General features: G+C 41.0%; 1 protein-coding gene across 2 annotated transcripts; it reads right to left on the reverse strand.

The window, feature by feature from the left end:
• Positions 1-338: 338 nt before the first annotated feature.
• Positions 339-20628, reverse strand: BNIP3L (BCL2 interacting protein 3 like). 2 transcript variants are annotated; one of them, XM_043561328.1, is made up of 6 exons: positions 20413-20628; positions 12859-13042; positions 8215-8287; positions 3094-3197; positions 2813-2962; positions 339-918 (listed from the first exon to the last, which is right to left on the reverse strand). In XM_043561328.1, the coding sequence occupies exons 1-6, from the start codon at positions 20510-20512 to the stop codon at positions 870-872; spliced, it is 660 nt and encodes a 219-aa protein (XP_043417263.1). In that variant the 5' UTR covers positions 20513-20628; the 3' UTR covers positions 339-869. The 2 variants fall into 2 exon arrangements, with proteins under 2 accessions (XP_043417263.1, XP_043417274.1); XM_043561339.1 differs by lacking the exon at positions 20413-20628 and adding an exon at positions 13795-13818.
• Between the last annotated feature and the right edge of the window lie 3609 nt (positions 20629-24237).

Raw genomic sequence — 24237 nt, forward strand, 5'->3', positions numbered from 1 at the left:
AAACTTAAAAGTCATGAAAAATTCACATGCAGCTAAAGCTAATAAACATAAAAATACCAAACACACACAAATCCCCAAAGCAATTTCATCTATTTCTAGGTAGGCCTGAGACGTTCCTTATGAGTAATAGAGATTCTACACCATAGAAAAGACAGCATTACAACATCCTAGTATTAAAAGGCGCTCATGTGCTTTAGTTCTGATTCTACGTCATACCCATCGTTTATGTAGCTGGCCTCCTACAAATTAAAAGGCGCCATTAAGGAGGCTGTTTAGACAAAAAGTGGCTCCAAAGCTTGTTTAAAATAATTTTTTATTGCCCAGGATATTTTTTTTTGTGTGTGTCTTGGTTTTTTTGTTTGTTTGTTTTCTTTTTTAATAACTATAAATTCAAGCTTAGGGAAGCTTGCCTTTGTCTTGAAAAAAACAAAACAACAAAGCTGTCATATCATTTGCTAACCTGATCTCATTTGAAGAGAGAGATGGTAGTTATCTTGCAAGAGCAAAATTTATACCACGAATGATGCAGGTCTAAGTCTGGTAGCACTAAAAGGAGACGATAGCATTGTTGACAAAATTATAATCTGCTGGTGGCATTTGCGGAAAAGAAGCCCTTGCAAATTTCTAAATAACAGTAAACTCTGTTAGGAAATTCTAAAGTGTCTTACAGGCCAAAAAGGGAATGAGGTTAGTAAAATGCCTCAACAGAGTTTGAATAAAATACTGGATTTGAGAGTTACTGGAACTTGGATATGTAAAAATAGGGTGGTAGGTTGGGTCATGCTTACAATGGTCTCAAGTTCAAATAAACTATTGTGACAATACACCACTTCACAGGTCACACGCTTGTCCAGGGGCTTTTCTTTCCTTCAGTAGGTGCTGGCAGAAGGTGTGCTCAGTCGCTTTCCAATATAGATGCTGAAAGGAAACAGAGTGCGTCACGTTTCATCGGCTTCAACAGGTGTATACCAGCTTTTCACAGGCTGAACTGTACTTAAAAACTACATGTTTCAATTCTCGTAGAAGGCTAAAAGGTGTCAGTGCACAGTTCCCTACCCTGAAATCACTGCTGACTTACTTAAAACTAGTCAGCAGCCAGCCAAACTGGTTTTATATAATTATGTTTACTCATTAGGCAGGACTGGACAGCACAGGGGCAGCGATCAGACAAAAGTAAAACCAGAGAGAACAGATTCCCCAAAGAACAAAGCACAAACTTCCTTTGAGATGTTCCCTTACAGCGGACAGAGGTCTATTGATATTTGAGATACGACATACGGTAATGAGCCAAATCACAAAGCTGCCAGTGCCTTAGAGTGGGCTCTTACGAACCATTTAACTCTTCAGGATCAGGCCTAACATTGCTCTCCCATGCCAAGCAAGCATTTTACCATTAAGTAACATAAGCGGAAAGGAAGTTAAGGAAAATAGGAATTTAGTCCCACCCCTCCCAGTGTCACAAAACCAACCAACTTTCTCAAATCCTTTTTTCTACATTCATCAATAATAACACACTTATTCCAGCAAGAGAGAGAATCTGAAGACTCATGAAAGAAAGAGCCCGCACAAGGTACAAAAACCAAACTCCCTGAGGGCAAATGAACTACTCTGCAGTCAATACTAAAAGGGAATTAAAAAAAATTTTTTTTGAATGGTTATATTTTTGAAAGAGAGAGAGAGAGGCAGAGCGTGAGCAGGGGAGCAGAGAGAAACGGAGACACAGAATCCAAAGTGGGTTCCAGGCTCTGAGCTGTCAGCACAGAGCCCGATGCAGGGCTCGAACTCACAAACCGCGAGATCATGACCCAAGCCGATGTCGGAAGCTTAACCGAATGGGCCACCCACGCACCCCTATACTGAAAGGGAATTTAAAGTCCTACCCAGTCTGCCCTCACAGCAACCCCATACGACACTCACACACTTCCTTCCGCACAAACCCCTTCCATTCCGCTGTCTGCCATCACGGTCTTTGCCATCACAAAACCAGATCAAGCACCCAGAAAGACAAAAGGAGTCTATGGGAAAGTCACGTATATGTTTCCATGTTTGTGACTGTAAATACTCTCCCATATGCTGAGCTCCTTAAAGGGAAGATAAGGGATATCTCTTTTGCATATTATATAGAGAAAATGACTCCTTGTACATGCTTGAAGAGAATAACAGACCTTAAAAAAAGAAAGAAACTAATAGCTAGTGTTTAACTCCTAAAATCCTCCAGAAAAATAGATTCCCTCAACTGTTCGGTCAAAAAAAAAAAAAAAAAAAAAAAGAATATAAAAGACTGAAAAATCAATCAGCTACAGGTAAACGTGGGGTCAATTTTAGAAGAGTCAATGAAAATGCTACAGGAAGAAAAATACAGGACGCCCACAGACCTACCAGTTTCACTCAAAGACTATTCAATAAAACGGTGTATTTTCCCATCTGGGGGAAAAAAAAATGTTCACATCAGCCCCAAATTTATACACTAAAGGTTAGTTTACATTAAAGCTTAGCTAATCTTGAATAACTTATAAACGACAAAACCCAAAAGGAAAAATCAGACACAGAAGAGCCCACTTAAAAATGATCACTACAGGACTAACATGAACAACTTACTTTCAAATAAGAAAAACAAAACTCCACTATTAAAAATGCTTACCAATGTACCAATAACGTATCGGCTTCAACAGTTCTTTTAAGCTCACCCTATCTGCACTCAAACATTAAAAGGGAAACAATACAAACGGTCTCAACCATGTGTCTTAGATCTGGAAATAAAATAGGAGGGTAAAATAAATGGAAAACACGTTGGGAGTTCACCAGTACTTACCCTAGCCCCAAAGCCAAAACATGAGAGAGGAAGAGAGACGGAATGAACACTTTAAGAAATTCTGCGGAGAAGATACCCCCTTTCTTCATGGCCCCGCTTTTCCTCATGCTTAAGGAAACGGAGCGTTTGGGGTGTCTGAAGTGGAACTCCCTGGGGAAAGAAAGGCAGAGGAAGGGGTCAGAAATGCACTTGCTGAGAACATCTTGGAAAGGAGTAGGTCCACCGCACGCTGGTAGTTCACACCTCCCCCGTGTCCAGAGGAGACACGGGCAAGAACTCACTTAGGTGGAATGTTTTCGGGTCTACTGGACCAGTCAGACACCCAGTCTACACTTTTCTTCAAAGCATCAACTTCTTTCTCTCCTTCTGCAACCTCTTCTTCTGACTGTAAAGAAGAAATACAACTTTAAAAAGAAAAACAAAGGAAGACCAATTCTTCCTACCACAAAAGACAAATCTAGACAGCAAATATATGAAGATCCTAAGGTTGTGCCTGGGCAATTTTCATGGAAGAAACATGACAGCTTTCTAAACAGGCTGACAAAATGATCTGAGATCACAGCATTCAAGATCTTAAAAAGAACCTGAGCGGGCCTCACTGCGGTTCTATCTAAGCAGAGGATGTGAACCTCAAAAAAGCGCACTTGGGGCTATCATGCTAGGTACAGTGCAGAAAGCATTAACAACTGTTGAACCTGGGCAATGTTTCTTCACAGGCCCACTGCAACATTCTCTTCACTTTTGTACGCACTTAAAATTTTTCATTATTAAAACTAAAAGACAACATATCCAAATGTATATACAAACCAATTAAAGTGATGAGGGAAGAAATCAGTGGGAGATGTGATGAAGAAGTAAATAATAATATTTATTAATCATTCATCAAAATACAAGCATCATTCTAAGCACTTCACATGCATTAATCTTTACCTTGCAACAACCCTACAAAAACAGGAATTACTGACATTCCATTTTACAGATGAGGAAATGAAGACACAAATTCAGTAACTGCCTAAGGTTCCGTAATCAGTAAGAGGCGGGGCCAGTATTTCAACCTGGGCAAACGGTCTTCTACAGCCCCCGCTTATAAGCATTAGGTTTTATTTCCTGGAAGGAGATTATATACTTTTTAGACAAATCACTAAACATTTCCCAAGGTTTATTCAAAAGTACTTACGCCAAAAGTTTCTTGGACCCATTTATTTGCTACTGACTTAGAATTTGACATTTTTCCATCAGATAAATGAGAAAGAAGTCTTTGCTCTTGCTAACTATAACCTATAGTTTCAGGCCAAGAACATGCAAAAGAAGCGACAGGAATTTTTAGGAGATATTCCTAAAAATGAACAGCAATGTTCACTCAGCTTTACAGAATGGATGCTAGGACCTCAAACCAAAGGGTCTCAGAGCGAACTATTTTGATTTGTTACTTTGCTTGAATAGGATTCATTCTTTGACCAAAGCTTTCATTCTTTTCGTAGACAGCAGTGAAATGCAGAACTTAATAGATCAACATGATTCTCCCTGACAGGCTAGTTCTTTTTGAAACAGGTGCCCCAGTAAGGTGGTTTCAGAATAAAATGGGCTACCTGCATCTAGAGATGATCGAACCGAAAGTAAAATCCCTGTGGATTTCTGCTACTCTGGTAGTACCATTCTTATTTAGTTCTGCTGGATTTAGCAAATTCCGCTGAATGACACAATGTAGCCTTTAGGATTAAGCTTTTTCCACTGGGTGTTGAGATTACTCAGAATCATGAGTTGGCTCTTTGTGAAATAAATCTGAAAACATCCTAAATCAAAAACAATAAACTGTTACAATTTACTTAGAGACCAGTTTGTGTACACACAATATCTGGCTGTATGCAACACCACACGACATTCTGCTTCCAGTTTCCGACTCTGGTCTCACATGCCTCTCCTTAAAACTGCTCGAAGATGGGGCGCCTGGGTGGCTCAGTCGGTTAAGCGTCCGACTTCAGCCCGGGTCACGATCTCGCGGTCCGTGAATTCGAGCCCCGCGTCGGGCTCTGGGCTGATGGCTCAGAGCCTGGAGCCTGCTTCTGATTCTGTGTCTCCCTCTCTCTCTGCCCCTCCCCCGTTCATGCTCTGTCTCTCTCTGTCTCAAAAATAAATAAACGTTAAAAAAAATTTAAAAAAAAAAACTGCTCGAAGAGTTATATTTAAATTTGTGAACAGATCAGTATTTCCCACTTTCCAAGAGAATGAAAGTGTGGTAAGATTTTACGCTCTAATTTTTTCGAAGCTGATGTCATTTTCTCTCAGTTGAGTGAAGCAAAGTTTTTAGACTACTAGTAAAAAAACAAATAAACAACAACAAAATACAAATTGCCCAAATCAGTTTAGACTGCTTACCTTAAGAACCAAGAATCTCATGCTATCCTCGTTTACTACCGCCGTGTGCTTCCCTTTTATTCATGTTAAATTTGCCAGTTTCAGGTTTTAAATTACCTTCTAATCCTTGGAATTCCGGAATATGGTAAAAATGTACTTAATCTAATTAATACGATTTGTGCTTTTAAACTGAATTATCCTCTGTCTACACCCACGTCTAAAAAAACTCTCATCATTTTAGCCTGTTCTCATGCGGAAGTCCCTTACCTTCAAATCACTTACATTTTCCTTCCCTGGGCCACTCAAGTTCTCTACATGTGACTATTAAACTGCATACAGTGGGGTCCATGGGCAGATAAACCACAGTTTTACAAGAGGGAGAAGGGAGGACATCTTCCGTCTGCATCATGACTTCAAGAGACCATCTACAGTCAATTTTCTACTATAAAACAAGACTCTTGAGGACTATGGTCATAAAAGTATAGTCTGAATGATCCTTTTCTTAAATGCATTACCCCTTAGGCTTCTTCACAGCATAACTTAGCAGGCATGTTTTAGTTCATTCTCATGACCTTATGAGCTCTCCTGAAATCAATCCCCTGCAAGGACTTATTACAGTAGAAGGAGCAGGCCCAGACAGCCCTGGTTTCAATCCTGGCTCTATTGTGTATTGGCTCTGTGATCTTAGATAAGTAACTTCTCGAAGACAAAGTCTCACTTTCCCTATTTGTTCTCAGAGCTAATATCACCTCTTTCACTGGACTGAGAACATCAAAAGTGGGAAAAACTTTTTTTAGGAATAAATTTAGCACCAAGAATATATCTATCAGTGTCTTTCCTTCCTCCTAGAAAAGGCTGAAAATGTCAAACATTCCTCGTATAGACATATATAAAAATGTTCAATAAAATCAAGTACCATAACAGTCCTGTGGTAACTGCTTCAAAGTTTGCTAACCCTAAACTTGCTTCTCATTCACAAATATAAAATGCGTCCTCCCAAGCCCTAAAGTTACTCATTTTTAAATGATCGTTTCTTCAATTTTAAAAAAGCAATGAAAAAGGCTTTTTGAAAGCTTAAGTAAATCATACCTACCGATGTCTTATTAAAAGTCTTACTTCAATGTTCCTTTAGGTACCTGTTTCTGAATAGGAACCACACTAGCAATACGACCATAATCCGACACAGAAGCCAAAAGATTTTCATTATCTTTCCTAAATTTCACAAATTCCTTTGGAATTCTAGGATGGATGCAGTCAGCTCTAGAATTCCATTTGAATTCAATTATCAGTGAAGGCTCATTGTACACTGCCACTCCATGAACCAGGAGAGCACCTATCAAAGTGTTTCATTAGGTGGTTAGGGAGCTTATTCGGGGGTGGGGGGAAGTATGTGTGAAGGGGGAGGGAGGTCTAAGATCAAATTAACTTGGAAAACACTTGGTTTAAATAAACAGATTGTTTTACTGCAGGAGTTGTCAGAGCCTTTAAGGTACTACTATGTGCTGTAAATACTGGGATGGGAGGGGGAGGGAGCACAGGGGTTGTATTATTTCCACTTAACTTGCCTTCAGGATTATTTTATGGAGCTTCCCATTGAGCAACTGTTTCTCGAAACACATTCTGGAAAAGGCTAATCTAGATTTTCAATTTGTCCGTACGAAAGACAATATGGATTGAGGATATCTTCCTCAGGAAAGACTACAACAAAGAATTAATTTCACTTCTCTGTCTTGGGATTCCTTAGTCCACTTTGCCATGGAAACTGTATATTTTCTTCTTCAATAGTTATAGCACATCCACATGGCAAACTGGACATACGTAAGCCAGCAATTCAACAACTACAGTCAGAACAGCTTCCTACGTGAGAGCCTTGCTACTGTAACCTTCTCTATAAGATAAAGCTCATCATAATATAAATTTGTATTCAATCCACAGATCTGCGAGGTTTCAGGACAGCACAAATAGAATATAGGCAAAGCAGGGAGAAATTGTGCAGCCTTCGGAAACAGAAAATACTGGGTGCATCCAACATACCGTGTAAAATGTTTCTAGTGCAAAGGGGTTTAGGACATTGTAAAGTGATAACCCCACGAAACAAAGTTTCTGTCAGAATCCATTTAAACAAACCTCCATCAAACACTCTGCAAGCACCTAACACAGGAGAGCAAGACAACGGTTCCTGTCCTCACGAATTTGCACTGACCCTTTTCGGTGAAAGCTAAGGGCTGGCTATGAACATTCTAAATCACGAACACGTATTTACTCATCGTAAGTTTTGTAATATAAACCCTTGTAAGCTTTCAATACTATATCCGTTGATTTTACTAAAACATCAACTCCTAGTGAACTATTCTTATCTTCTTTAATTTATAGATGAATTCTCTCTCTAGCTGTTGTATTCACTTCAAAAGTCACTGCTTTGATTTCAGATGCAGAAAAAGTTTTCATACCTGGTTCTACAGCTTTCCTTTTCATTCATTTTGTGACCTTACATAAAACTCCTCAGTTTTCCATTTATAAACTCAAGAAACTAGCCCAGAATACAGAATGATACATCATAGATAAGAATTTTCCAATTCTAGGGGTACCTGGCTGGCTCAGTCAGTTGAGCGTCCGACTTCGGCTCGGGTCACGATCTCAACAGTCTGTGAGTTTGAGCCCCGCGTTGAGCTCTGTGCTGACAGCTCCGAGCCTGGAGCCTGCTTCGGATTCTGGGTCTCCCTCTCTCTCTGCCCCTCCCCCACTCACACTCTGTCTCTCTCTCTCCTTCAAAAATAAATAGACACTTAAAAAAAATTTAAAAAAAAGAATTTTCCAATTCTTTTAGGGTGATAGGACCCCAAATTCTCAGCTGTAGAGAAGTACAAGGGCTGTATCATCCTGAGTAAATTATACAACCAGAAACTGAATAACTTAAAGCAGCTTCCAAGTACTTTTTAAAGTCTTCTTATTCTTCAATATATTTTAGCAAAACACACTTATCCAGAGGTTCGCATTTTTCCTAATTGTTTACTGTACATCAGAACAACGAACACACGCACACACACCTGAGAGCTATGGTCCCTGCTGGTGTGCATCTCCACATCAAACATAATCTGCCCATCTTCTTGTGGGGAAGGGCTAGAAGAGAAAGAATTTAGCCATTAATTTTAGTTCTCATTTTGCCAAGTAAATTAACCTCCACTGGAAATTAGAAAACTGAAAGTTACAGTAGAATTGGCTTTGAAAAAGCCGCAAATCAAAAAGTATTATCTTTTCTGAAATCAAGCACTCTTGTTTCCAAAATGTTCTGGAATTTTGTGGTGGTGATGAATTTCTTTGCAATGATAAATTTCCTTATTTTTACTCTTTTTCCAATAAAGGTACGATGATCTACAAATTCAGAAAGCTGGTTTGGGATTCTTTTGCTCAAAGCTCTTTCCTCATTAAATAATTCATCACCAGCAAGTCTCAACATGTGAAAGCAGTTTTCAGAGCCTAGTTGGTGCCCAGCCTCCTGAGGAGCTTCCTGGGTATAATCTGAAACCGGCCCCCAAATGGGAGGGCGAGGAGAGCAAAAGAGGCAGGCCACCTCACATCGGTAGGTGGCAGCTTTAAAGAGAGAGGCAACTTACAGATGAGGCTTGTCTTGGGGTGACAGTAAGTCGAGCACATCAGCTCGCCATCAGCCTGCCAAATCTTAAAAGTTCATACAGAGGCCTTAACTGGGTCTAGTCACATATGCCGTTCAAACAGTCTCAACACCACATTTCTGTCTCAAAGCTGTATTCCTCAGGCAGCTTCTGAGAGCTGGGAAGGTAGGCACATTCCAAGGCCAGGAGAGGGGCTGGGGAGCCTCCAGTTGCCCAAGTCCAGCTTCAGGGTCAATCTGCGGTCACATCTTCTCGAACACCTCCTCTGGCACTCTTTCAAAGGGTCTTCAAGCTTAAAATTGTGTTCACGATACTATTACGATTTATTTGCCTTTGTCATTCTTATTCTGTCATGTCTGTCATTCTTACTCCGTGTATTGTGAAACTTTCCAAAGGCTACATGATGTGTTTTATGACAACAGACCCAGTGCAAAAGCAGATGAGAATCCAGCTGTTTTCTATTAAAGCCAGATATTGAAGAGATTTGCAAAAATGTAAAACAATGCTACTAATTCTCACTAATTTTTTTGGTTATGAAAAAGTTGCTTTTCATTTTAAAAAGCTACTTATATTGAAATGTAAAGGGTTTATTATTGTTGAATGAGTGCGTATTTTGAAACTTTCTGTTTTAATTTCTAATATAGTTAAATGTTGAAATATATAACCCACATAATCAAAGAACTTTTGGGGATCCTAATAATTTTTAGGGCTGTAAAGGAGTACTGAGACCAAAGAGTTTCAGAACCACTGTTCTACTTGTCTCAGAAATATTTGCTTTGAGATATCTCAGAGTGGATTACTGAAGCTCATATATGAATATGGAACTTTAATGAAAAGTACAAGATAATATTCCCCAAAACAAAAATTTACAGACAAACTTTTCGACAAAACACGTGACTGCAAACTACCTTGATACAATAGATGAACACAACATGCTAAGTTCTATTCTTAGTTTTATCAGCGATTCCTTGTGTAACCACGGCAGGTTGTTGCTTCTCGGCCTTTCGGCTAAGATCAAGTATAACACAACAGGTCACTAGATTTTCCACTATACACCCCGCCCCCACCTCCCAAATCTAAACTGAAGTATGGATGAAAACGCTCAGGCCTGACTTGTTCAAAGGACTAGATATTAACTGTTCAAGATACCAAGAGCACGTGTAGAATGTTAACATATAGAAACGATGGTGAGACCCACTCAAAAATAAGTTCACCTGAAATCTGTCAGACTGATTCGGCCTAGGAGCCTCAGACTATTATCACTGACACAAGAGAGTCCTAAATAGGGATGGCAAGAGAGAAAAGCTGATTCTGTACCGCACAAACATTTTAGTGTATTTAGAAAATTTTGGTCTTAAACTAGAAATCTCAGGCTACAGCACAGGAACCAGGTAGGAGGCACTCCTGTCCTCAGTTTACTGTCCTTATGCTCCAACACCATTGAGTTCACAGCCAGAGATCCAGTTAAGGGCGAGCCTTCCGTAGCCATAAGCAGGTCAACGCAGTAGAATGACACAGTCAAGGACCCTACAGGAGCACTTCTCTCCTTCTACACTCTTCTTTATCGTTGGCACCAATCCCACTTAGGAAAATACTCAATGTTTCACTGGTCAATGGTTTACTCCTCCTAACAATGTGAAATGCATTAGAGCTTCAATTCTGGCTCATGATAGAATTAGCTGGGGAGCTTTTAAAATATCCTGTCTCTACCCCACCCCTCACAACGGAATGAGAATCTCTAGGGATGGGGTCTGTGCACTGGTATTTTTAAAAGCTCCCTAGGTATGTCTGGTGTGTAGGCTGAGAACTCCCGCAATAGGGTGAGACGCGATATAAAACACAGGGGGGTTATCTTCTTACAACCGCCACAGTGACAAAAATGTATCTGTGGGATAATTTTTAAATTCCAAGTTCGGTTGGTCCTTGAACAATACAGGGTGCTGAGGCCACCCCACAAAGTTAAAAACCTGTGTATAACTTTTGACTCCCCCAAAACTTAATCGCTAATAACCCACTTTTGACCAGAAGCCTTACGGATAACATAGTCAACTGACACATATCCTGTATGTTATATGTATTGTCTAGTGTATTTTTACAATAAAGTAAGCTAGAGGAAAAACATGTTAAAGCTAATCATAAGGAAGAAAAAACACATTTACAGTATTGGACTGTATCGAAAAGCATTCACATGACTGTGCAGTTCAGACTCACGTTGTTCAAGGGTCACTGTATACATAAATTAGCTTTGAGACTAATATCCAAGAATCCTAGAACTTCTCCATCTATAAGAAACACTTCTCAATGACTTCAAATATAGGGATGCATGGCAATTCAAATGACATGAATTTTGAAGACATTTCTGAATGTTAAAATGTGTTATATAGCAGGGGAGAGTATTACTGAGCTCGAGCTGTAGGCCTTCTCTGAAAGATGACCAGGAACCCAGCACGTAAAGGCACACAAGCTGAGGGACAGGAAAGTGCTCTAAGGCATGCGCCAGCCTCACTTCACATGTTTAAAGACCTAACTTGAACATGATCGTGAGAAAGTAAATTCATGTCCAATCACAAGTATAACTACAACCACAAGTGAAAGAAGTTGACCAGAAAAGCAAGCAAGGGACTTCTTCTCTGCTCAATGACCACAACAAGTGAACAGGTTAAGGGACACATTGATGCCAATCATCAAGGGTCATGTACTTGAATGCAGAAAAGCCTTAGAAACAAGCCTAGAACAAGCAGAAAACTTCAGAAACGCATAACGAGTCCCATAATATAAATGCAGCGTAATAGAAACTTCATTCTGAAAGACAGACGAATGCTGTTGCCACTGGAATCAGTGGCAAGCTGCTCAGCAAAGAGCCATCTGCTCTGCTTCTAACGAGGCTCCTGGGAAGTACAGGGACAGAGGCAGAGGCGGGGGTGCGCGGTGGGCCAGAGCCAGCAACCCAGTCCTCTGCTACCTTGGTGACATCGGTGGATCATAAGACAGGCAGGAACTTCAAACGTGACTGAACTCCTGTTTCTCCTTTTAAACTTTTTCTGATATATAAAATGTGCTATATATACATTTTACACAAAGTACAAAAATGTTCAGAAGAAGAAAAATATCCATAATTCCATCCCTTAGAGATAATCACTTTTATTTTTAGTACCCATTTTTAAGTGTTTCCTTAGCCTTTTCCTCGTGCGTTTGCATTTTCTCCATGGATAATATCAGTTAACTCTTAGTTAACCACATCATCCAGTATCCCGTAATGCTAACGTATGGCCGTCACAGACCAGGAGGTGTTAGGTAGATCACCATGTCATTTAATACCGCGTCCCCGGGGGGAAAAAAAATGACGCTTACACTGAAAAGCAAACAAACAACTTGGTTTCATTCAACTCAATCACCGTGCCCTTACTCTTTCACCATAAGCAGTTCTTAATCAGTGGAATTACTTTTCCCGAGTTAAATATAGAAATAGGAGGTCTAAAATAAAAGTTCCTCTGAAGAAACAGAATGGCCTCCCAAATTAACTATCTTGATAGCCGGTGGCCAGTGTTTCCACCCTGCAAATTCTGCCGTAACTTGCATCAACCTGCAGTTCCTAGGACTCAGAAACATGTACTGAGTGCTACTACACACCAGCACCATGACTATCAAGGGTACCACGGAGATGAAACATGACCCCTGCTCTTTGGAGACTCACAAGCTAGAAGCGGGGACAGACACAGAAGAGGTGACTGGCAGAATGTGATCTCTGAAACAGGGACACAAAGGAAAATGGGAAAAAGTTGGATTCATTCTACAAGTAAACATTTATGCCCTTGACTTTTAAACCGATAAATATCAAAAAAATGATACACTCTGAGTAAAGAAACTGATTTAATCTAGGGGAAAACACTAGGGACTCAACTATTTGTCAATTAGCTCTGATTTAAATTCACATGCTGCAATAAATCAGGAGTCATATTTTGTCAAATGAAGACGAAAGCAAATTTATTTCTTCTAATGGGAATTAACCTTGTAACCCGTCTGTTTTCCGAATTCTACCAAATCATGGATCTCACTTACCTGTCACAGTGAGAACTGGCTCTTGAACTACTCTGTCCTGATTCGTGTTGTGCGTCCAAAAGAATCTTTTCCATGTCTCCATTGTGGATAGAGGATGAGGAAGGTACGTGTTCTAGCCCCCCATTTTTCCCATTGCCATTATCATTGCCATTGCTGCTGTTCATAGGGAGCTCCACCCAGGAACCTGTTGGACGAGTCAGATAGCTTAAGTTAACCACAGCAGAACCAAACTCTGTCATGTGCACACAGATGCGAATGTGGTGAATTCCGATAAGAATTCGGTCTTGCCTTAAAGCAAACGTAGAAGTACTCTGAAGACAATAAACAAGGAGCAACAGAAGTCTAAAAATGTGTATAGTTCTTGTTCCTGAAGTAGCTCATGCAATCAACCAATTTAGAAGAAGCTGGAACTCTAACCACTAGTATCTTAGAAAATGTGTTTTTCGGCCAATTTTCTCTCTAGTTAAAGCTTAGTTTATATACAATAAGCACTCCTCTGAAAACTCTGAGATTGCTTTCCAAAAAATAAATGGCTACTTTATTACAAGACAGCCTACTTATCTTCAATATTTTAGTTATAGATGTATTTAATGTAACATATTTTTCCCCAAAGTCTACTTCAGCTATTTAGTTGTGCCCTCCCCACAGATAAAATAAACACATGGCTTAGAAACTTCATGAAAGTCATCTGAATAAGTCAACAACTGTCTTAATTAGTATAAACAATTGAGAAGCTCCCAGAGAACTTAACTCCAATCGTAAGTTTCAATTTGTGTACACATGTGCAAAATAAATGAACGCATCCAGCTCTTAATTAAATCAGGTGGTAACACTAAGAATTCTGAAAAAGCTCTTGTCTCCATGCCACCGATTAGTTTCTTCCTTTCCTCTGTACCTCACCCCTTTCTATTCCCTTTCTCTATGTACTAACCGTACCTTGTGGACTTGACTTTTCTTCTCTCCCACGAGCTCCTACTTTCTAGGGTTTCATTAAGCCTTGTTGGTTTTAGGGGAGAAACTACTGTGCATCTGCACAGGAGACACTGAGGTTTTCTCAGGCCAACAGTCAAAGGGGGTGGAGCCACGGGAAAGGGGACGTGGCCTCGGTAATCTGGACAGCTCTTGAAAATATTTACTGGCTCCATGAGTTTGCGGACACATTAAGATGCTTTAATTTTAATAAGAATTGGCAGCAGTAGCCAACAGGCCAACTTCACAACAAAAAGAGATAGTGATGGATTTGCTTCATACTTTGCATATTTTTTTGTTTATTTTATTTACTTTTTATTTTTAAAATTTATTTTACTTATTTTTGAGACAGAGAGAGACAGAGCATGAACGGGGGAGGAGCAGAGAGAGGGTGACACAGAATCCGAAACAGGCTCCAGGCTCTGAGCTGTCAGCACAGAGCCCGGCGCGGGGCTCGAACTCACGAACCTCGAGATCGTGACCTGAGCCGAAGTCGGACGCTTAACCGACTGAGCCACCCAGGTGCCCCGCATATTTTGTTTTAGAAAATATAATGAAGCAGGCTGGTAGGGCCATCTCTCCAAACTCCCAGCCTAAGTGTTAAGCGTTCTGTGGCTGAACAGTCTTCCATCAGTAAATCACAAGTAATCACCAAAACAGGCTCAAACCCTCAAATGAACTATTAATGAAGTGAGGACTATTCTAGATCCAAAGTGAACACATCATCCTTCTATGAAGGAACAGCTCAAAGGCGACCTGCCTGGAAATCAGACTCCACCGCCTGCTCTCTGCCCATATTTCTCAGCTTCAGTATTCTCATCTGTAAAACAGATATAAAAGCACAGACCCTACCCCAGAGCTGCTCTGAGGATTAACTAGAGGAACACGGGTGAAGTACCTAGTAAGTGGGAGATATTCAGCTATCTGCTAGATAAACGAGTTTGTCCTTGTCCAGTACTTAGAACCGTGTTTGCTGAATAAAAATGAAGTTACCCTTTCCTCCCTTTCCCTCCACGGCAGTCCCAGTGGGGGTCACAGCCCAATAACCACAACCAAATCTTTGGGACTCTACTGCCAAACAACACGGTGGCAGGACGTCCCCGCGACCTCATTCTATACAGAAACAAAAATGGACAGACTAGGTAGAGTTCAAAATGGATTAACAAATTCGACTAACAAAGCTAAGACAGACTGAACACTAAAGGTAATTTAACTAAATCCTTGGAGTGCCTCTGGAGTGTAGAAGAAACATGCCAAAAGCATCCCTGAATTTAGAGCTCTGCAAAGTACTTTAACTGGAGAGACAGAAAAAGAAGGAGGTATATGATAAGTTTTTTTCCTACTCCTATTGTTTTCTACAATTTCAAACTTACTTTAAACCAACAGAATCAGTTCTTCTTGTACAGAAGCCTAATGTATAAACAACACAAACAGAAGACCTGAGCTGCTCTGGTAGAAGGAACCAGGCGTTCCCGATGGATCTCTGTGGAAGCCAGTCTTCCCGAAAATACAATTAATGTTCACTTCAAGTAGCTGATCAAAGAGAAAACCAGCTGTAACAATATCAGGTTTTCCACACCTCACCTTTTTGAAGGACTTCCAAACCAATATCTAGGTTCTACTTCCAGCATTAAAAATATGTAAGCAATCATAATCTACGAACTTGAGAAGACACACCTGGAAAAGCTTGGTAAAAGTGATTTCTGTACCTGGCTTCACACCCAGCATAACTGAAGGCAGTTCCACTTAAGGCGGACAAAAATTTGGGGCATATATTAATATCCGTGGTTAAGAGCACAGACTGAAGCCAGACTCCCGTTCTAACACTTAACAGCTGTTACACCCCAAACAGGTTACTTAATCCCTTACTAGTTTTCTCACCTGTAAAATGGGGATAAAAATGACATCTACCTCAGAGGGGTGCACGAAGACAACATGAATAAAGTACTGAGAAAAATAAGGAAAATCACTAGTGAATGGTATGTGTTAGCTATTATTGTAATTATACTCTGTATCTTTTAAGAAACATTTCTTTTCTTTTTTTTTGCTTTCAACGTTTATTTATTTTTGGGACAGAGAGAGACAGAGCACGAACGGGGGAGGGGCAGAGAGAGAGGGAGACACAGAATTGGAAACAGGCTCCAGGCTCCGAGCCATCAGCCCAGAGCCCGACGCGGGGCTCGAACTCACGGACCGCGAGATCGTGACCTGGCTGAAGTCGGACGCTTAACCGACTGCGCCACCCAGGCGCCCCAAGAAACATTTCTTAATGCAAAAATGTGTTTCTTGAAAATAAACATACATAAAGTAAAAATACCTTTCTTCCTACTCCCAAATAAAACCACTTTTAAAAAGTTCATAATGGGGGCGCCTGGGTGGCGCAGTCGGTTAAGCGTCCGACTTCAGCCAGGTCACAATCTCGCGGTCCGTGAGTTCGAGCCCCGCGTCGGGCTCTGGGCTGATGGCTCGGAGCCTGGAGCCTGTTTCCGATTCTGTGTCTCCCTCTCTCTCTGCCCCTCCCCCGTTCATGCTCTGTCTCTCTCTGTCCCAAAAATAAATAAAAACGTTGAAGAAAAAAAAAAAATTAAAAAAAAAAAAAGTTCATAATGTAAACTTCCAGAGCTTTTTCAATAGTTGTGCTTTTTGCTTTTGTCTTTACAAAAAAATTGAATCATACTATACATGTTTTTCTGTAAAAAGTGTTTTTTACCTAACAGTTTGTAGATATCTTTCACCATCAATCCATATTACCTTACCTCATTCTTTTAAACAACTGCTTTGCATCTCATAAAGATATACCATACTTTAGCCATTATCCAATGTCGATGGTTAATGATAACCAAAATTGTTTCTAATATGATGTTATTACAATCAGGTATTCATTAGAGTGTAATTTGACAATATGCATTAAGACACCTAAAAAGGTAGACTTTCCCTAACTCAACAATTCTCCAGATATATCATCTATGGAAATAAACTGTACTGCAGAAACACCTATGCATACAGATATTAAAAGGCTACCTATCAGCTTTATTTTTTGAGTAAAATGGGAAAAAAGTAAACCTGTCTTTCTCAATAGACGGACTACACATGCTTTTCATTACCTCGTTCATTCTTGATTTACAGCTTCAGAATTTCTTGATGTTCTAACTCTACCAATCCTCATAAAGTCCCTTTCTACTTGGAAAGGAAACAAGATATGAGGATTGTGCTGTCCAAGCAATACAAAGTAGAAAAAAATCTCAGTGAATTCTCTTCCTAAAAATCAAGCTTTAAAAAAAAAAAAAAAGAAAAAAACTGGCAGGCTCTCTCTGTTATATTAAGTCTACTTACAAACTGAAAAGTGTTCTTATGCCAGACTGTACATATACACCATACATGAGATATTTTCTCAAATCTTTGAGAATTGCTAAGAGATTCAGAATTGCTAAGAGATTCACGCTTCTGTATTTTCTAATCTAGTACATCATGAAGGCTGGTTCAGTAACTGTGATTATATTCATGACTGTATGCTGTATATACTCTTTCTAGTTTTATAATTACTAGTTCAATCCTCTTGCAAGAAGGGGAGTGGGAGAGCTGCAGGGCACAGGAAGGGAGAGAAGGAGGAAGAGTATTTCTCACTTCCCCCCCAACTTTCCAAGGTCCCACGTGTAACTTTCATCCTAACCAGCAGAGATACATTTCATCATGTCTTATGTTCTTTCCTCCAAGCCTTTATTTTATTTCAAGCACTTGATGCTGGAATGCAGACCAAGAACAGTCACTGATATTCTTCTAAAAAAAAAAAAAAAATCATTTTGCACGAAGGAGTACTTACACACCAGTTACTAATATATTCAAGAATAGTATCATGAAGCAGTGAAGTTTCACATGCCATAGACTCAAAAGCTCTCTGGCCATACTGGGGAAACAAGTACATCATGGCTGAAGATGTTCAAAAAAAAAAAAAAAAAAAAAAAAAAAGGCTGTACTTCCTACATTAAACAACAAGAATTATTATATAACATAAATGTCCTATACAAATATTAAGTAACTTGACAGTTTTCTTAAGACTAGAACTGAGACTGGAAACTGGAAAAACATCATTTTAACTTTGCCAGTATTCTGTATATTTGTCCATTAATTTGTAAGGAAGGTGAACTGTTCCCCTACAATGGTAAACTAAAAAAAAAAAAAAAAAAGTCAGAGAAAGCTTTCATTACTTCAAATATTTCAATAATTTGCTGTTAAAACTCTGTTTTGATTCCTGAACTTAAGATAAAAATCACAAACCACAGATAATCTGTACAACGAGCTCATCTTCTGTGTTTCACAGTGGTGCAACTTTACCCAACAAAGAACTTCAACTTATCAACAATTTGGGTGGTATTAGATGTCTGAATAAGTTGTTTTGCCCAGTGCCCAAAAATCATTTGAAGGAATCAGGAAGGCTCCTTGTTTGGTTTGAACCACTGTTGTATAATGAACTGAAAAAACAAACAGAATAAAAGGCAAGAGGGGAGTCATTAAATATGGCACTACCTAAAAGCTCTTCAGTAACTTTTCAAAGCTCACCCTACCCCAAATAAAATATTTGCTATCTAGCAGATTTCCCAAAGCACCATTTGGATATCACACACAGACTGAATGTTCTACTTCTGTTAAGAGCTAATACGAACGCAGCAGCAACGGACTGTCCCAAAACATCAAATACCGCATAGGGTCTTCCAGACACAGAGATAAACCATCACATACAACTCAACCCCCTTTGTTGTTTTTGCTAGCTGGTCAAAGAAAAACTAAAATTTCTTTTTTTCCTGTGAAATCATGCATGCATACTAACCAACTGGCCAAGTCGTGAGCGCTGCAGGATAAGAGGGAGTACAATGAAGAAAGAGTACACCAAAAAGAGCTAGCTGGCTAGGCAGGTCACTTCTGCTCATAAGGCAGGATAACATACTGAGAGAATAGTAAACACACATAACCAGGGCATTCTGGGCCACTGACGTGTCCTGAAAGGAGCACTAGATCATTTGAAAGTAGAAATCTCAGCTCTAAGTCCTAGCCTGCTGTGAACTTGGACAACACACTTTTACTCTCACCCTGCTCCTTTACCAGTAAACAGAGGCAGTTACCTCTAAAGTCTTCCTATTCTGAAATCCCATGCTTCTAAGAGTATGCTAAAAACAAGTTAAGTCGTGTTTAAAATGCACATTAACACATGAAACGAATAACGTTTAAAGACACATAAATTAATCCTTACTGTGGGAAATAATATATAATCTTACAGTCCAGAACATAAGACACTTGTAAGTTTTAAAAACTCAACCTTTCAGAAATTCATCCATCAAAAGATGGAACAGGAGCAATAAGCAATGAAAACATCTTAAAATAAGAAAATTCTATCCCCATCTTGCGGGGACAGGAATTCTTTTCCCTAAAATAATTTTCAGGCCATGTTGGAACACCTCCCTCTTATGAAAGAGATTGCAATGCCTTGAAGTGTCATTTAAGCATCCAAATGATTTTTAAATGATTTCATCAGGCCATATGCTAACTGTCCCAACTACCTCTTTTATGAGATCAATTGTGGAAAGAAAGGTTAGGCAAGAACCTTTCCAAGACTCTGAGCTTTAAAGACAGCTAGGAACAATCTTAGGACAAGATGTCTGAGCACCGCAATGTCTGGATAAGCAACTGTAGTTGGTCATAACTCAATACTGCACATGGACTTCCAAGCGCCCGACTGCATCAGTGTGGTTTTAAGCTCGTTTCTGAACATTTATTGCCCCAGACTCCAAGATTTATGCAATCTTGGGTGGTTTAAAGAGGCTGGTCACAAGAGGTTTTCAGGGCACAAAACTCCATCGTTTCAAAAACAAAACAAAAAACTCACTTGGGCCAACTCTAAAAGAAAAAAAAAATCTCAGAAAAAAAAAAAAGTAGCATAGCCTCCTCACACCCCAACACGCGCGATACAAGTAACCACTAAATTGCCAAATAATTTTCCTGGCCAGCCCGTGGTAACAAAGGAAGGGAACCAAGGGGCTCACATTCCAAGCCTTGGGGGAAGGCCGACCCAGAGAGGGGAGGTCCGCCGGGCCAGGCCGGAGCCCCGCTGCACACCTGACCTCCCACGCGTCTGCCGGCCGCCCCCTCCCCTCGGCCCGCCGCCCGCGTCCATCCCCCGGCGTCCCCGCTGCACGTCCCCATCCCTGCCCACGTCCCCTCCGCCGCCCGCTCCGCCCACCCCGCCCTCACCGCGCCCCAAGGCCCGCCCCCCGCGCCCCGATTGGCTCCGCTCGGGGGCCCACCACAGGTGGGATCGGCTCGCCCCCTTCTCCTCCCACCCATCGGCCCTCCCCAACTGCGAACCCAAGCAGCTCCCCACCCAAGACCCCAGGAGGGAGGGGAGACAGGGCTAGAGGAAGACAGGAGCAACTCGCCCTGACAGGTGACGGGAGCTGTCAGTCACCCGCACATCCTCAGCCGGGGCCAATGGGCTGCCTTCTCCTCCCGCCCTCCGCGCGGAGCTGGCGGCCGCGGCCAGAGCAGCTCCTCCTCCCCCATCCTCTTCACCGAGCCCGCCGGCCCAGCACTCACTGTTGAGGCCGGCTGTCGGGGCCAACGGCTGTTCACCCTCTTCGCAGTTGTTGTTGTTGTTGTGGGGGGGCGGCGGCTGTTCTACTAAATGAGACGACATTGTCGGGCGGCTGGAAGACCCGCGGCCGAAGCAGGACCGTCTCTGGTTCTCGGGCAGCAACACAACAAGCCGAGTCCCCCGCCCCCTTTTCTGCGCCTGCGCAGCCCCTCCCCCGCCCCTGACGTCAGGGTCCGCTAGGGCCACGTGATGACAACACAACAAGCGAAGGGGCGGGGAGGGGGCGTTCCTAGGCGAGCTCCGGATCTGGAGACGCGGGAGTCACGCTGACTCGCGCCCCTGGAATGAATTCTTGCGTGTCATTTGTACTGGCCTGATGGAGTGACTGATGCGGCTGGAACCGAGATAAAGGTTAGAGAGAAATGTGTAATGAGGAAGTGTGAGGTGCTCATGTGCTGGCACCCAAACCTCCCACACCTACAGGATCAATATTGTGTTAGCCAGTCCCCCGAACATTTCAGTATAAAGGCTCACTTCTGTAATAGGTATCATGGTGACACAAAGGAAGCAAAAACCCAGGTGCCTCCCTGTCTTAAAACCTAAAACAAAGTTGGCGATATATTAACACTCTAAATAGGGAACAATGTAAGGCACGCCAGAATTTTAGTTGTTACAGATTTTTTTTAAATTTAAATTTCAAATGTACTATATTCCATCATTGTAAAAAGTGGAAAATTCCAGGAAGACATACCGAAGAAAATAACCACCCAGATTCCATCACTGAACCTATTTCTGGGACTGGACATGGGAAGCCATGTTCCTTCTGCTTGGGTGGCGCTAAATTTCTTCAGATTCCTAAACACTCCACCTATTTCATATATCCATGCCTTTGCCTTTCCTTGGTCTGTGTGGCATATATTTCTCTCAGTCTGTCATCTTTTAACTTTGTGTCGCTCTGCAAATGTTCAAAATTTTCATGCAATCAAATCTATTACTTGACAGCAGGATTTTAAATCCATTCCTTATAATTGTTTCTAATTTTCTCATAGGCTTACTCTTTTATATTGAGACCCTTAATCTATATGAAATTTATTTTTGATTTGTTGTACATGAATTAACTTCAGTTCTTTCCAACTGAGTAGTCAATTGAGTCAATGATATTTATTAATTTTTAAGTCCTCCTTTCCACACTGATTTGAAACTGTACCTTTTTTATTATTACTATCTGAGAGAGAGAGAGAGGGAGGAAGGAAGGGTGATTGAGCAGGGGAGAGAGGCAGAGGGAGATAGAAAAGAGAGAGAGACAGAGACAGAGAGAGAGAGAATCTTAAGAAGGCTCCATGCTCAGCACTGAGCCTGACGCAGGGCTCTATCCCACGACCCTGGGATCATAACCTGAGCAGAAGTCAAGAGTTGAATGCCCAACGGACTGAGCAACCCGGTCTGTGAAACCGTACCTTTCTCATGTTCTAAATTTCCTCAAAAACATGAATCTGTTTAAGGCCTCTCTACAATAGCTCCATTAAAAATAAGAGAAGTTTGTCCCCTCTGTGGTCTTTTTAAAACTTCATGACTGTTTAATAACTCTTTAGATGAACTTAAAAGTTGACTATCCAGGATCGACCATGTATTAGTAATTATTGAAGCTAGGTGATGGATACATTAAACTATTATTCCAGTTTTCAATATATTTGACAAATTCCACCTAAAAATGTTTTTTAAGGATTTGTCAAATTGCATTGCAAATTCTTTTAAGATTTTGGTCATAAATGTATTCAATTAAAAGATTAACTGGGAAGATAGTTGACATATTTACAAAACTGCCTTCCCATTCAGGACTATTGTCAATCATTAAAAGAAAAAGGTAAGCGAATAGCCAGAAAAAAATTGAGTTTATTCAGGAATAGCAGAGGAGTTGCAAACGATGGTGAACCACAGGCAGGTCTGAAGAAGAAAGAAGAAAGCGTCCTTTAAGAGGAAAGGAAGAGGTTGGAAGGGGTTGTCTTGAGCCAAAGTTCATTAAGGAGAGCAAGAGTTTGAGGTTGTGGCAACTTCTCATTGGCTGAGTAGTTGCCAAGCAAGAGGAAAATCTTCCTTCCTGCTGGGGTATGTAAAGTGAGCTTCGTCCTGCTGAAGTTGTAAGGTAGGCTGCCAAGAGTGGTACCTGTGAACACCCTCTTCGTTGATTCCCTTCTCCATTTTGAATTAGGTTTCCTTTATTCATTTTCACATTTCCCTCTTTTGACCAAGATCTTTCCTTGAGACAATTGCTGCTCAAGCATTTGGTTACTTATTTACTTAAACATTTTTGTCTATCAGTGTCACTTAGTGCCAGGAAGGACTTTTCCTTGGAGTCGTGTCCCATGTTGCAGGGAGAGCAGGTGGTGATAAAAACCATAGAAACCACATCTGAACAAGAAAGAAGGTAGAAGGAGGGGCTGTCAGGCATTTTCCCCTCTTAAGGTCGTATCTTGTCTAGATTTTAAGCTTTGAAATCATCTCAAAATGTTGAGCTAACATCATTCCATTTGATGCATCACCTCTGGAGAGATTCGACACACAACAAGTTTAAAAATAATTATGCAAAACAGAATTAAAAGTAGCATGACGAATCCAATTTGTACAATGGTTCTAAACCATGACCCAAATTTGAAGGTAGCCAACTGAACAAACCAAAGGACCAGGGAAGTCAGGTGAAATTTGTTGTAACCAGTGCAGTTGCTCCCTGATCTTGTGTAATTGAGTTTCTACCTCTCTAGAGGCATTTATAAGGTGCAACAGATGCTGTTTGCCATTGCGCAAATGCCTCCTTGTTCAGCAAGTAATCAAGGGCGAAGCAATTAGCCAATGATTCAAATGATCATTGTTGGCCTGCTACTGCTTTGGTGTGGACTTGGCTAGCTCTTCTAATGTTAGGGAGAGATTTCTGATCAGGTGCTCATTGGGATTCACCACAACCCAAAGAAGAAAAGCTTTCCCTATGGAGTCATGAATGCCTCTTGAAGTTCCCATTCAAGGCAGCCATGGTGGTTCAATGGCTGAACCAATGGAAGGCTTTTGGTTTGTTATGCACGTCAACAAGGATGGTTAAATGTCCCAATAAGCATTGGCGTCCAGTTCACCAGCTATCTAAACATTCATATACCCATGAAAATGCTATCCACCGCAGACAAAAATGAAACCAGATGGAGCACAGAGGACTTCAGCTAAGACCTGGCTGTTGATAGATTCATTAGCTGGAATTTCCTGATTGAACTTTTCAAGCCAGGGGTCAGGGGAATTAGGATGACATTCTGTGAGGTACCATCCCATTCTAAAGTGGTGTTTTCTAGAAGCCTTGCAAAGAGGAGTTAGTCCATCTGTATTTCCTTTGGATACAGGGAATAGATCATATTTAAGCAAGGAAAAGACACGGGTTGGGAGGAAGCAAAGGTTGTATGATTGGCAAAGGTGGAGGTGTCTATTTGAGCTAATGTGGTTATTACTGGGGAAAGGTTGAAATAAAGTAGGGGAACACCTGGCCGTAGTATCCTAACCCCATAGGTAACATCCAAAGGCTTGTGCGTGTACTCAGGAATGACATTTGAGACTAAGGAGAAATCGGTTACTTGTAAAAGCAAGGGGTCTCTGACATCGTGAATAGATTGGAGTTTCTGGTGACAGATCCAACAGTCAGAAAGATTTGCCCCTTTTGAAATAGATTGGGAAATGTGGATAAGAGCATTGCCTTTCCAAGGAGGAGAGAAGGAAAGTAAGGTGAGAATAGCAAGAAAAAGTAAACAGGCCTAGTCCTATCATTTTGGGAAAGCTGTCTGGCTCAGCTGCCG

This window comes from Prionailurus bengalensis, chromosome B1 (assembly GCF_016509475.1).
Source record: "Prionailurus bengalensis isolate Pbe53 chromosome B1, Fcat_Pben_1.1_paternal_pri, whole genome shotgun sequence".
Taxonomy (NCBI): domain Eukaryota; kingdom Metazoa; phylum Chordata; class Mammalia; order Carnivora; family Felidae; genus Prionailurus; species Prionailurus bengalensis.

Coding starts and splice junctions, on each gene's coding strand:
- BNIP3L (XM_043561328.1), bottom strand. CDS start 20,512: ATGTCGTCTCATTTAGTAGAACAGCCGCCGCCCCCCCACAACAACAAC. Junction 13,043..20,412: donor CCCGACAGCCGGCCTCAACA/GTGAGTGCTGGG, acceptor CTCGTCCAACAG/GTTCCTGGGTGGAGCTCCCT. Junction 3,198..8,214: donor GCAGGGACCATAGCTCTCAG/GTGTGTGTGCGT, acceptor TCTTCTTTACAG/TCAGAAGAAGAGGTTGCAGA.